Source organism: Hypanus sabinus, chromosome 14, assembly GCF_030144855.1.
Source record: "Hypanus sabinus isolate sHypSab1 chromosome 14, sHypSab1.hap1, whole genome shotgun sequence".
Taxonomy (NCBI): domain Eukaryota; kingdom Metazoa; phylum Chordata; class Chondrichthyes; order Myliobatiformes; family Dasyatidae; genus Hypanus; species Hypanus sabinus.
The window spans coordinates 15,272,689-15,288,120 of NC_082719.1; the positions used below are offsets into that span (position 1 = coordinate 15,272,689).

General features: G+C 44.2%; 1 protein-coding gene across 7 annotated transcripts in view; it reads left to right on the top strand.

Annotated features, from left to right (window-relative positions):
* Positions 1-15,432, top strand: part of LOC132404565 (calcium/calmodulin-dependent protein kinase type II subunit delta) — a 460,565-nt gene that overhangs the window by 424,543 nt on the left and 20,590 nt on the right. For all 7 annotated transcript variants that reach the window (XM_059988784.1, XM_059988786.1, XM_059988789.1 and 4 more), the window contains one exon: positions 10,727-10,802. In XM_059988784.1, the coding sequence (XP_059844767.1) occupies positions 10,727-10,802 (76 nt within the window). The remainder of the gene's footprint in view (positions 1-10,726; positions 10,803-15,432) is intronic.

A 15,432-nucleotide genomic window follows, 5' to 3' on the forward strand; every position in this document is an offset into this window, starting at 1 on the left:
CTCCTCTGATGTTCCCTTACTTCACTGCAATACTGCTATATATGAATTTAGAATTTCCTCTCAAACTGCAGGGTGAATTCTATCATGCTATGTTCACTACTTCCTAAGATTCCTTTACCTTAAGCTCCCTAATTGAATCTTGTTTATTGCCCAAGAGCCATTGCAGTATTTGCTTTTCCCTAGTGGGCTGAACCACAAGCTGCTTTAAAAAGCAATCTCAAAATCATTCTACAGATTCCTTCTCTTGGGATCTAACTCCAATCCAATTTTCCCAATCTAACTTTACGGATAGTGGAGGAGGTATTACTGTCTTGAGATAAATTAGTGTGGATAAATCCCCAGGGTTTGGAATGTGGTGTGCAGTTCCAGTCACCTACCTACAGTAAAGATATCAGCAAGTTTGAAAGAGTACAGAGAAAATTTACAAGGATGTTGCCAGGAATTAAGGACCTGAGTTACATGGGTAGGTTGAATACATTTAGTCTTTATTTCCTTGACCAAGGAGAATGAGGGAAGATTTGATAGAGGTGTATAAAATTATCAAGGGAATTGATAGGCTAAATGCATGCAAGCTTTTTCTACTGAGGTTGATTGAGACTAGAACTAGAGGTGAAGGGTGAAAGGTGAATTGTTTAAAGAGACCATGAATATGTTCCTGAACTTTTATATTCAAGAGTACTGTTTCATTCAGAGGGTGGTGATGGTGTGGAACAAGCTGCAAGCAGAAGTAGTGGATGTGTGTTTGATATCAACATTTAGTAGAAATTTGTATAGCTGAATGGATGGGAGGGTATTAAGGGCTACAATCCAGTTGCAGATCAATGGGACGTGGCAGAATAATTGTTTGGTATGGACTAGATGGGTCAAATTATTTGCTGTAGTGCTCTGTGACTCTACCAACATATTGAAATACGCCATGATGATCGTAACATCGGCCTTTTTACATTGCTTTTCTACCTGCCATTGTAATTTTTAGTCCACATCTTGGCTACTGTTCGGGATTTTGTACATAACTCCCATCAAGGTCTTCTTGCACATTGCAGTTTCTTAATTCTACCCACAAGGATTCTACATCTTCCAATTCTATTGTCACCTCTTTCTAAGGATTTGATTTTATGTTTTACCAACAGAACCACCCCTTCCTCTCCACCTGCCTGCCTGTCATTTCATTACACTGTGTATCCTTGGATGTTAAGCACCCAGCTGTGATCTCTTTCAACCATGACTCAGTGATGCACACCACATCACTCCTGCCAATTTTTAGCTATGCCATATTCCCTGTACAGCATGCATTCAAATGCAATTCTTTCAATCCTGTATTCGTCACCCTTTTCAACTTTGCCACCAGGTTATCGGAAGTTAAATACTTACCCTTTTCTAAACTTTTTGCCTTTTTATTTATTCAGGAGACTTACTGAACCACTCCTACCTTTTACTTTATCTTCACTTTTCAAAACTGTTGAACCCACCTGCCTAAAAATTAGTTTAAAAACCCATTCCACTGACTGGAAATTTAGCTATCCTTCCTCACAGTCTCAATGGATCTGTGTATACCAACTGCAAAATTAAATCAGTCCTACACAATTCTGGCTAGTCTCCCTGCAAGGATTTTAGTGCCCCTGAAGTTCACATGTAGCCCATCCTTTCCTGTACAAATTATACCTTCCCAAGAAGAGATCCCAATGATCCTGTAACCCTGCCCCCTGCATCAATTTCTTAGTCACACATCCATCTGCCAGATCATCCTATTCTTGCTCTCACTGACATGTGGCACAGAGCAGACCTTTGAGGTCCTGGTTTTCAACTTTCTGCCTAACTCCCTATAATTCTTTCTTCAGGGCCTCATCCCTTTTCCTACTTGTATTGTTGCTACAACTATGTACCAGGTCCTCGGGCTGCTCACCCTCCCCTTTCAGAATGCTGTGGTCCTGGTCTGAGGCATTCCTGGCCCTGACACCTGGGGTGGGGGGGGGGGGGGGGGGTGCGGACGGAGGTGTGGTCGACAGCCCACCCCTGCATTTATAATCACCAGTACGCCAGAGCAGCATTTCAAGCAGAGGCCGTTAGCAGAAGCAATGAGGGAAGAATTGTGCATTAGGCGGCGCCGTATGGGAGAAAACCTGGGGCGGTAGCAGCAGATCTCCGCCACTGTGCTTGGCATGGCCACCCCCAGTTCCCTCCTGCGGCCCAGGAAGAGCTTGCCCTCCACACCTTTGAAAAGGCGCTGACGCCAGAGCGCCTTCGGTAGCAAGTTCGCCTGGATGAGGTGAGGAGGGCAGAAGCAATTTTAGCCCCTCAAGGTGTTATAGCGTCGCCCTGCACACTGTGAACCCAGGCTTGTGTCACTGAGGCAGGGGAGGGCACTGACGAGGAGGAGCCCGTGAGATGGGTCCGACCAGCGCCGCGCTGACCCCACCAGCGGCCACAAAACGATCTCTGCTACCGGTGCGGTGAGGCAGGTCATCTGGCCCGGGACTGCCCCGCACCGGCACCACACCACAGCTCGGTGCAGCCATTGGGAAACATCAATCAGGCACCAGCAGAATCCCTCTTTCACCCCTCCAGGTGGGCTGTTTGGGGTAAGAGCAACGCTTCTACGTGGACTGTGTAGGAGGGGGCATCAGATGCTGGGCGTTGGTGGACACGGGGTCAACCATCACTATCATCCGTCCCATTGTTCTCCCCAAAACGGACTAGCATCCCCGCCTGGGTGGACGACGGCGGCGGTCCAGCTGGTGACTGTCACCGGCGACTGTGTGGCGATGCAAAGGAAGAGGAGGCTGCGCAGTCGCAGTGGGGGAAAACACAGCGGAGCACGAGGTGTGGCTCACCGACATCCCAGAGTCCTGCATCCTCGGCCTGGACTTGCTGTCCCGCTGGGAGGCTGTGTGGATGTGTCGGGGTCAACACTCTACCTCGGTGCAGAAGCCGTGCCTCTCCGGCCGGGCAGCAACCACCACCGGTTTCACAGCAGCCCCCAGTAGCGGCCCAACGCGACAACTGAACCAGGAGCAAGTATCAGCGACTACCTCCCCACCATGGACCAGCAGCTATGCAGCGACCAGGTGAGCAATCCTGTGTTGGCCCAGGTGTGAGCAGGACAACAGCTGGAGTGGGCAGAGATCTCCGCCCTGGACCCAGAGACCAAAGCCCCGTACTTGCCATGGTACTGCAGTGGTTGCACACTGGTGGGAGCTGGTGGGAAGTGGCAAAGTCTTTGGACAGGCTGTGTGAACACTTCTACTGGCTTGGGTACAGGCAGGACGTGGAGCTGTTCGTGCACTGCTGCAATGCTTGCATGTCTCAGAAGGGGCCGGGCTCCCAGTCTGGGGTGCCAATGCCACAGTATATGGTGGGGCCCTAGTGTGGGTCTACTGCCTGTGCTGGGAGCAGGGACCATCCCACAGGTTTTGAAGCCACTGGAAGGGGCTGGGAGAGGTTCTCGACAGCATCTCCTGAGCGACGGAAGGCAGTCGTGCTGCACCAGACCGGCTGGCACTGTCAGCCCTTGGCCACCACTGACCCAGCGAGGCTGAAGACAGGAAGTGACACTCCTCTTGCCTCACGCAAACAGGCGGCAGTGTCAACACCCACCAGGACTTTTGGACCTTGTTATGGACTCTGAGGTTGCCAAAACGTCTGACCCCTCAGGTGGGGGCATTGTGACATTCTGGGGGTTGAGGGTAGTCGACAGCCCACCCCTGCATTTCTAATGACCAGCACTGTTTATTGTTCTTGTGTTAAAATGATCTTGTGTGATTATGGTGGGAAGTTCCAGTTCATTTATTGTTGCATTTTAGCTTGGGTTATACAGTTATTCTCTTGTGTATTTGTGGGTCACCCTGACTGTAACCGGGGTGTGTGATGGTCACCTCCCCCGTCTGTGTGAGACTGGTTGGGTTCACTCTCCGGGTCATGGTGCCCATCTGTTTTGTGTTTATCACAGTGAAACGGTTGTTGAGTTAACGAGCTTCCTCGTCTGTGTCATTATGGACCAAATGCTTGCCACAATACTATCCAGTTGTCTTTTTCATGTCCGCTGAATTTTCTGTGTCCTCCTCTAAATACTGAATCCCCTATCACCACTGCATTCCTTTTCTTCTTCTTCTTCTTCTTCCTTCCCTTCTGAGCCGCAGAGACAGACTCAGTGCCAGAGGCCAACATTTAATTGCCCCTGAAGAGGATTGGTGCTGAGTTGCCTTTTTGAACTGCTTGGTCTCGGAGTATGTGGGTATACCCACAATGTTGTTAGGGAGAGAGGTGCAGGATTTTGACACAGCGACAGATAACAAATAGTGACATATTTCCAAATAGTGATGCAATGGCTTGGAGAGCAATTTCCAGGTGATGATGCTTTTGCTGTCATTATCCTTCTAGTTGGTAGAAGTTGTATGTATACTAGGTGCTGTCTAAAGTGGCCTGGTGAATTGCTGCAGTTCATCCTTGGTAATATGATACCATAAGATTTAATTGGATTCAATTCCTTGTTGAGGATTCCCACAACCGTCCCCTCTGTGCTGGGTCTATGTACTATGGAACAGGTCATAGGGACAGCCTGAGATGTTAACTGTAATCAAGATTCCATGAGTTTTTCTATCTCAGACTGTTCAAATAATAGAACATAGAACACATAATAGTATAGCACATTACAGGCCCTTCGGCCCAAAATATTGTGCCGACCCTCAAACCCTGCCTCCCATATAACCTCCCCCACCTTAAATTCCTCCATATACCTGTCTAGTAGTCTCTTAAACTTCACTAGTGTATCTGCCTCCACCACTGACTCAGGCAGTGCATTCCACACACCAACCATTCTCTGAGTGAAAAACCTTCCTCTAATATCCCCCTTGAACTTCCCTCCCCTTACCTTAAAGCCGTGTCCTCTTGTACTGAGCAGTGGTGCCCTGGGGAAGAGGCACTGGCTGTCCACTCTATCTATTCCTCTTAATATCTAGTCTATCATGTCTCCTCTCATCCTCCTTCTCTCCAAAGAGTAAAGCCCTAGCTCCCTTAATCTCTGATCATAATCCATACTCTCTAAACCAGGCAGCATCCTGGTAAATCTCCTCTGTACCCTTCCCAATGCTTCCACATCCTTCCTATACTGAGGCAACCAGAACTGGACACAGTACTTCAAGTGTGGCCTAACTAGAGTTTTATAGAGCTGCATCATTACATTTGTGTCTCTTAAAATCTATCCCTCAACTAATGAAAGCTAACACCCCATAAGCTTTCTTAACTACCCTGTCTGCCTGTGAGGCAACTTTCAGGGATCTGTGGACATGTACCCCCAGATCCTTCTGCTCCTCCACACTACCAAGTATCCTGCCATTTACTTTGTACTCTGCCTTGGAGTTTGTCCTTCCAAAGTGTACCACCTCACACTTCTCTCTCTCAGCCCACTTCTCAGCCCACTTCTGCATCCTATCAATGTCTCTCTGCAATCTTCGACAATCCTTTACACTATCTACAACACCACCAACCTTTGTGTCATCTGCAAACTTGCCAACCCACCCTTCTACCCCCACATCCAGGTCGTTAATAAAAATCACAAAAAGTAGAGGTCCCAGAACAGATCCTTGTGGGACACCACTAGTCACAACCCTCCAGTCTGAATGTACTCCCTCCACCATGACCCTCTGCTTTCTGCAGGCAAGCCAATTCTGAATCCACTTGGCCAAACTTCCCTGGATCCCATGCCTTCTGACTTTCTGAATAAGCCTACCATGTGGAACCTTGTCAAATCCATGTAGATCACATCCACTGCACTGCCCTCATCTATATGCCTGGTCACCTCCTCAAAGAACTCTATCAGGCTTGTTAGGCACTATCTTGTTGGGCATAATTACTGCGATAAAACCTGCAATACAACAGTGAATATTGCTTAAAGAAGTGAAATTGGCTTTCAGGTGTCATTTAAGATGTCAAAACCATGTCTTGTATTAAATCACTTTTTGTATATAGATGGAGAGGAGTATTCTATGCTGGCATCTGAAGAGGAAAAACTGATTTATTAACTTCCCTACTGCAATGTTAGCTTCTTTAACCGAATTGATTTTAATTGTTTTTTTTTGCTTTGTCTCAATTTCATACTTTAGCATTTTTCTCTCTCTGTTTGTACATGTCCCAAACAGCCTGTGTAAAGGAACCTAATGTGAGGTTGTATTCCAATTATTCATCACCCTCTTCCTCATCTACATGTTTTCAAAGTTCAAAGTACATTTATTATCAAAGTACAAATACTTTGTGCTTTGTGCAGAAATTAAGTTGTTTCTGCAGATGAGCTCAAAGGAGTTACTGTGGAGCGCCATTGTAGTACTGCCCCTCAAAAGATCAACAGCAGGTGCCATTTCATTGGCCCTCCACTCAGCCCTGGAGCATCTGAACAATGAAGATGCATACATCAGGATGCTTTTCACTGACTGCAGCTCTGCATTTAATTGTCGTGAGCCCTGCAGGCCTTGCACCTGTATTTGTTAGTTGCCATCTTAATTAGAGTTGTTAAGCCCTCTTTAATCTTGTCAAATTAGTTGTGACCAACACAGGTTCTGAGATGATTTAATGCGGGCCAGTGTGTTTTGAGAATGATTCCTCTCTCAGTATTGTTCAGTTAAGCCACCAAAGCTAGTTGGATTCCAATGAATAAATTCAAACGTTTCTGTCTCAACATGGGAAATTTGTCATTCCTCTGCACCTGGGTTCACTGCTTACCAGCACGTACTGTGACATTAATACTATCACCTCCTCTGCCTCAGTACCTCCCTGTGGAACTGGATGCTCAATTTCCTGATTTGCAGATCTGAGTCAGTTCAGACTAGCAACATCATCTCCCCCACAATCTGCATCAGCATAGGTACGCCAAGACAAAAGGTTTCATCCTTGAGGTTTTATTCAGCCAAAATCTGCACCAGTCAAACGTTTACAAAATTTCGGTTTCATTTTTTTTATTAGGACATTTTTAAAAATGTGGACATTTAGCATAATCAACCTTAGGACCATAAAGAAATCTCAGTTAAAATAAGTGTCTGAATCACTGTAATCGGGTTCTGTGTGGGAAGAGTCCAATGAGCTCAGGATTTGCAGTAAGCATGTAACCTCTATTATGTTATAACAAATGTTGTCTGATCACTGTTTCTTTGCACGTGCGGATATTTAATGTAAACATCCGTTTTCAATCCAATTAAAATATTGATATTTTACTTGATATCCTGCTAGTACTAATCAATAATCCTAAACTCAATCACCCCATTCAAATCAAAAAGGAAATAATTTTGTATGTCTTATTCCATAGCAATGTTTTCCATTAAACCAATGCACTGGTGGACAGGGGCAGTTAAATTAATCAAAGATCAGTGAACTATTTTCCTAGCATAAATTCTGGGAAATCTATACGTGTTGGACCCCAATTGGTTCAGAACACATGCATCAATCTCTTGGAAGAGTTTGGCTTACTGACTTTTGAAGAGACTTCTGCACATAGATGTCATTTCACAATTTCTGTAACCAAGTCAGCAACTGCATTGCAAATAATAGGGTACTCTAGTTAGTTGTGCCAGATTCATTTGAACAGTCAGTTTATATATGTAAAATACATTTCCACGTATGTCAACCATCGTTTCAAGTCATTTCACTAACAAATGATGATGATTTGCATCGAGTAGGTGTGGCTGTGGGCTCTCATTTGTTCCTTTAGTTTACTTAGTGGCCGAATGCAGGATATCTTTTCCAAATGTGTAGCTGATAAAAGTGGGAGAACACATTTTTTGCTACTACATGACTGCTATGTGTACAGTATTCCTGATGTTAATGCAGTTTGAACCAAAATAACATGTTGCTTTGCCGAAGTTTGAGCTGATGTGAATGAGTGACATTTTGTTACTGAATCCAGTTGAGAGAAAAGAATTCTGCTGCACTACTGATAAAATTATGGAAATGGTGAACGCATTCACAGGTAGGAAATTATTAGCAAGGTTAATTGAAAGAAATTAGCAGTTGTACTCATTTACTGCATTAATGTCTATTTTTCACTCCGTTTCTTTCATTCCAATATTGCACATTGTTGCATTCTTCTGATCAGTGCATTCGGGGGGGGGGGGGGAGGAGGTATTTGGAGTAGATGTATCTCTTTCCCCTCCCCGACCCGCACCTTTCAAATCTACTCCTCAGCTTTTTTTCCTCCAGTCCTGCCGAAAGGTTTTGGCCCAAAGCATCGACTGTACTTCTTTCAATAAATGCTGCCTGGCCTGCTGAGTTCTTCCAGCATTTTGTGTGTGTTGCTCAGATTTCCAACATCTGCAGATTTTCTGTTGTTTGTGATTGGGTTATAACACTGAAGTCTCTTACAGCGATGCCTACCCTGAAGAAGTTTAAATCTTGTCTTTGCGAGTTTAATGATACTCTCTCTCACTGCTCCCCCACTGTGATCCCTGCTGCTGTCCAACTCTTTGACCATGCGCTTACCCAGACCCTCTACCACAGCCATGTATCCTTTCTGGGAACATGTCTTTACCGCCAGCTTATAACACACAATTTCCAGATTTGTTTTCAAGCTGCTTGATTTGGACCCTCTGAGGACCTCAGGTACTCGCGTTCAATTGACTGCTCCTCCCACTGCATTCTACGCACCACACTTTCCACCATGAGGCGGTACCTGGTGTCCCTATGCCAGTCACTTCCACCACTCTGGGATTCTCTCTCCGCCACTTGTACGGTGTACACCTGTACGCCACCTTCATCTTCTGCCAGATCCACGCTTTTAGTCTCCAATTCTTTGACTTCCTCATGTCTTGCAAGGATCTGAAGGTTGCCTGTCTACAGATCAAAGAACCTGCTGACTCGAACGCCGGCAGGCCTGGGTGTCTCTAGACCGCAATCCCTGCTGCTGATCCAACCTCCGACTCCCGCTCTGGCCTTGACTTCCAGGCCAAGTCTTCACGGGCTGCCCTGTCTCCTGTCCCCCACCACCAGCTCTCCACAGTCCTGTCTCTCTCGGGTCCCACCATCAGTTCCTGGGTCCTCGGGCACTCCAACTTCCTCTCACCCCACACTCGAAACTTCCACTACCATCCCGCTTCTCCCCCTCTGATCCTAGCTCGCATCCATGCTGGGTTTTCACCATTCCCTCCGACCTCACCTTTGTCAGTCATTCTCTCCGACCTTCCGCTCTCCGAGGTGACATGTTCCGTCCTCAGTAAGGGCTTCACCTTTGTCAGTCATGCCCATCGACCTTCCCCTCTGAGGTTGACAAATGTGAGGACTGAGGAAATGGTGAACCCCGGCTTAGCTGAGAGCTGGGATCAGAGGGAGGAGGGGGGTTGGTAGTATCTGAGGGGAGGGAAGTTTGGAGTGTGGCCTGAGGACCCAGGTGCTGATGATGGGACCTGAGAGAGACAGGATTGTGGAGTGATGGAGGGGAAGGGGAGACAGGGATAGGGTTCCTCTTGTCCTCACCTTCAGCCCCACTAGCTTCTGCGTCCAGCACATAATTCTCTGAAACTTCCGCCACCTCTAACTGGATCCCACCACCAAACACATCTTTCCCTCCTCCCCCCACTCTCTGCTTTTCACAGGGATCGCTCTCTATGCGACTCCCTTGTCCATTTGTCTCTCCTCACTGATTTCCCTCTTGGCACTTACCCTTGAAAGTGGAACAAGTGCTACACCTGCCTGAGCATCTGTGCTCCATCCGCCAGAACAGCTGGAATCTCCCTGTGCCCACCCATTCCCATTCTGATAGGTCTGTGCATGGGCTCTTCCACTGTCGTGATGAGGCCACACTTAGGTTGGAGGAACGACATGTTATATTTTATTTGGGTAGCCTCCAACCTGATAGCATGAGCATCAATTTCTTGAACTTCTAGTATTCTCCCCCCCCCCCCCCAAACTTCACCAATTCCCATCTCCGGTCCCGCTCTCATGTTATCTACTTGCCCGCCCACTGCCTGCCTTTGGTACTCCTCCCCGCTTCCTCTTTTCAGCCTGGAATATCGATTACTTTTTTCATAGATGCTGCCTGGCCTGCTGAGTTCCTCATGTGTGTAACGGGGTAGATGACTTATGACTAGCAGAAGATTATACTTTAAAAGGGATGGTGTACCTCTTCCCATGGCTTCATGTGACAGGGTGGGGGATGGCCACAAGAGCAGTTGGTGCATATCACAAGTGCTGGTTATGTGACCACTGACACCAGACAAACAATCGAAGAAGAGTATTGAGCAAAAAAGATTTCTTAAAACAAGACACTGCTCAGAAGAAGGCAATGGCAAACCATTTATGTAGAAAAATTTGCCAAGAACAAGAATGGACATTGACTATGATCACCCACCTCATACAACATGGCACATATGATGGTGTAGCTAAAGAGGCTTTTTTTGCAAGATATTTTTGGTATACAAGTTCTTTCAGAGTATATTTAATTACATTGTATAAACAATGATCAGTAAGATACTGCACAGCTTCCTGGTTTTATTCCTTCCAATTGGTTATGTATGAATAAAATGTTTCTCTAAGTATGGGATATTATGAAACCAAATACTATTACACTGTTCAGATTTATTGAAAGCCATTTTTAATAAAAGAATCTTGCTGATGATAAATTGTCCACGAGCGAGAGAAGAGTTCAGATGGCAGTAGGAAGTCTATGAACTGATTACATGACTGGAAAACACAGTACTCTTCTTAATGCCTTTGAGTATTTTTTATAATCATTTGTCTTGTTTATTCATAGCTCGCAAGCAAGAAATTATCAAAGTTACCGAGCAACTGATTGAAGCCATTAACAATGGAGATTTTGAAGCCTACACGTAAGTATTCATTTTGCTTTCTTTGGTTTTACAGAGTTGAATTATTCATTTTTAGCTGATTTTGAAACTTGGTTCAATATTTTCATTAGATTACCCATTCTCCAGCCTTCTGTCCATAAACTTTAATGCTCATACTAATCAAGAACCTATCAACCTCTGCTTTAAATATACTTAATGACTTGGCCTCCACAACTATCTGTGGTAATGAGTTCCACAGCTTCACCACTCTCTGGCTAAAGAAATTCCTCTTCATCTGTGTTCTAAAGAAATATCTTTGCATTCTGAGGTTACGTCCACACTACACTGGATAAATTCGTAACCGAAGCTTTTTCTCTTCGTTTTTACCCTCCGTCCACACTAAAACGGTGTTTTCGTCCCCCGAAACCAGAGCTTTTCAGAAACGCTTTCCAGGGTGGGTATTTTTAAAAACACTGCTCGGGCAGATCAGTGTGGACGGGGTAACCGGAGACCTTTGAAAACGCTATCAGACGGCAGCGCGCTATTTCATTGTTTTCTTGAATGCAACCTAAAAATTTCAAAACAGACAGCAACGAGACTGAAGCCAGAAGAGTTAGAAATGTACTCACCAAATACTTTAACCAATAACTTACTGAATAAATAAGTATACTCACTTTGCCCTGTTTTCTGTCCTTGCTCGTATGAAGGTGGTTTACCTATTTATGCAAGTACTTCTCTGACAATAGATGTGTAACAGTCTGATGTAACATTGTATGGAAATACAAGATAATACTGATGCAGACATGTTTTACACATTTAACAAGGAGCTTTAATAATGCAACAGAGTTAGTCAGTTTTTCAATGTTCGTCGTCAGCCGGGTCATCCAGTCCGTGAACTCCCTGTTGGTTGCCTCCATACACTTCAGTATTTGTTTTTTTCACTTTTAAATTCTCCTGCGCGAAAGCCAACAGCTGTCCATTGTTTTAAGTTTTTCTAGTCTGTAACTACACAAGCGTGCACTTTTACGGCAAGATTCGACACCAAACATGTCGCTTGTTTTCTGTAGATGTGTCCTGCGCATGCCCAAGTAGGAGGAGATTCGCCGAAATCTCCGTTTTTAATGTGGGTAGAGATGTTTTCAAAAACGCATAGTGTGGACACCTATTGTTTTTATGCGAAACTGGCATTTTCAAAATTATCTGGTCTAGTGTGGATGTAGCCTGAGGCTTTGCCCTCTGGTCGTAGACTCCTTCACTATCCACAGTCTATCTAGGCTTTTCAATACTCAATAGATTTCAATGAGATCCCTCCACATTCTTCTAAACTCTGGCAAATCCAAGCTTGGAACCATCAAACGCTCCTCATACATTAACTCTTTCATTCCTGGAATCATCTGCAATGCTAACTATCTCCTTTCATATCCATCAATTTTGTCATCCAAATCATTGACATATAATATCCATCCCTGTGGAACACTACTTGTCACCAGCAACCAAAAGGAAAAGGCGCTCTTTATTCTTTTTCACTTCTGCCAGTCATTGAATCCTCCATCTATGCTGGTATCTTTCCTATAATACTCTTTACTTGTTAAGCACTTCATGTGCAGCGGCACCTTGTCAAAGGCCTTCTGTAAATCCAAGTACACGACATCAACTGACTTTCATTTGTCTGTTTGTCATTTCCTCAAAGAATTCCAACAGTTTTGTCAGGTAAGATTTCTCCTCAAGGAAACTGTGCTGACTTTGGCCTAGTTTATCATATGCTTCAAAGTACACCTAAACCTCATTCTTAGTCATGGCTTCCAACATCTTAACAATCACTGGAGTCAGGCTAACTGGTCTATTATTCCTTGTATATTGCCTACCACCCTTCTTAAAGTGTGGAGTGACATTTGCAATTTTCCATTCCTCCGGAACTATTCCAGTATCTAGTGATTCTTGAAAGATCACTACTAGCTCCTAGGAAGTTGAACCCATGAAAAGCATCTGCTCCAACAGGGTACCTGGTCAAGTACCAGTACTGATCAACAGGCTGGAGTGCTCACTGATAGCTGAGATTCAATTATACCAAGAAGAAAGTGGTAATCTGCTGTCAATGAATATCATCCGGTAGCACTTACATCCACTGTGATGATGTGCTTGGAGCTACTTGGATTCACTCCAGATTGTTTTCCTGTCAAAACAGGCCAACAACAGATGCCATTTCATCAGCTCTTCCCTCAACCCTGGAATATCTGGACAGTGAAGATGCATACATCAGAATGCACTTCCTTGATCTTATTTCTGTGTTTGATACTATTTTCCCATTAAAAACGAATCAATAAGCTCCAAGACCTAGACCTCAATACTTCCTTGTGCAACTGGATCCTCAATTTTCTCACTTGCAAACCCCAGTCAGTTCGGATTGGCGACAACATCTCCTCCACAATGACTATCTGTGCTTAGCCCCCTGCTCTACTCTTACTTATGACTGTGAGGCTAAGCATAGCTCCAATACTGACACCACTGTCATAGGCTGAATCACAGGTGGTGACTAATGAGCGTATATTAGGGAGACTGAAAATCTGACTGAATGAGCCACAACACTTTTATTTACTCAGTGTCAGCAAGATCAAGAAGCTGATTATTGAGAACAATAGGAGGGGACCGGAGGTCCATGAGCCATTCTCACTGGGGGGAGGGCCAGCAGCTTTACATTCCTCAGCGTTATCACTTCAGAGGAGCATGTCCTAGGTCCAGCATGTCTCGGGTGTTAACGTTACAAAGAAAGCATGGTAGCTGCTTTCTTAGAAGTTTGTGAAGATTCAGCATACCATCTAAAACTTCAACAAACTTCCATAGATGTGCAGCGGAGGGTATGTTGACTGGCTGCATCACAGTCTGGTATAGTAACACCGATGCCCTTGAGTGGAAAAGCCAACAAAAAGTAGTAGGTATTGTCCGCTCTCCACTCCATCTACAAATAGTAGAAGGAGGAGAAAACTACATGTTGTACTGACCCATATAATCCTTTTTTTTTAAAAAATGCTAAACCCACACTACCCCATAACCCTCCAGTTTTCTTTCATCCATGTGCCTGTCCAAGAGGCTCTTAAATACGCTTAATGTTTTAGCCTCCACCACCATCCCTGGCAAGTCATTCCATGCACTCACAACCCTCTGTATTTTTAAAAAAAACTTAACCCTAATGTCTCCCCTCCCTTAATTTTGTACATATGCCCTCTGGTGTTTGCTATTGGTGCCCTGGGAAACAGGTACTGACTATCCACCCTATCTATGCCTCTCATAACCTTGTAGACCTCTATCAAGTCCCCTCTCATTCTTCTACGCTCCAAAGAGAAAAGTCCCAGCTCTGCTAACCTAGCTTCATATGACTTGTTCTCTAATCCAGGCAATGTCCTGGTAAATCTCCTCTGCATCCTCTCCATAGCTTCCACATCCTTCCTATAATGAGGTGACAAGAATTGAACACAATACTCTAAGTGCGGTCTCACCAGAGATTTGTAGAGTTGATGTAGTAGTGTTGTGATAGGAAAGAGGTCCAGGAGCATGAGGACCCAACCGCCAGGTTCAGGAACATTATTACCCCTTAACCATCAGGCTCTTGAACCAGAGAAGATAACTTCACTCACCTCAACACTGGAGGGATTAAATGTCATTATTTTAATTAGTTCAGTACACCATTGTGAGCTGAAAGGCTTGTTCCTTTGCTGCACAGTTCTTTGCTCTATAAGTGAATGCCCAAATATGATTGTACTTGATGCTAAAGTAAGTTATTCATGACAATAAATTCTTATTGTTACTATGATAAGTATTTGTGTATCCCATAAACATTTCTAAAACTGGCCTTATCAGTCAGGTCCTGAAGGTAAGGTTTCCTTAAAATAAATTTCCTATGACTATTGGCAAGAATTTGATTCAGGAACTCTGGATTTGAGAAATGAACGTCAGTGTTTTTAATGTGAGATATCAGGAGCTTTGGAAGATCCTACATATAACTCCATGTATAAGACTTGCTATGAGCCATACCACAGTAGGATCAACAAATACAATGCAAAACATTTATTGCAAAATATCAAAAGAGAAGTATTTCAAATTTAAGGATTTATCACTGTCTGGAATAGAGTGTAGAACTGCTCAGGGGTGATGGTTTACTGGTGAGGGGTAGATGTGCTTCAGTTGTTCAGAGGAAGCCTCCATTGTTCCTACCATGAACACAGCATTCATTTTCAGAGACAAAACTTAAAGAAATGAAGAAATATTTAATGAGAAATGTATCTATCTTTAATATGTTAAATTATGAATATCATGATCCGATTGAGGCAATATAAATTATGCAAAGGATCTGACAGTGGCCCTATAAACAATCATGTATGACCTTATCAAAAGTTTTATTTTAAATACAGAATTGAGACTACAAGGTGTAGTGTAAAAAAAATATAACCTATGATGCATGTAGAAGCAAATTAAGGAACACGTTTTCATACAAAGAGTGATGGAAGTCTGGAACCTGCTGTGCTGAAAGGTTGTAGATGTTGGGATAAGATTGATTTTTTTTTGCTAGTTAGAAATGGATATGCAACATAGAAAGTATACAGCACAATACAGGCCCTTCGGCCCACAATGCTGCGCTGAACATCTCGCTACCTTAGAACTACCTAGGCTTTACCCA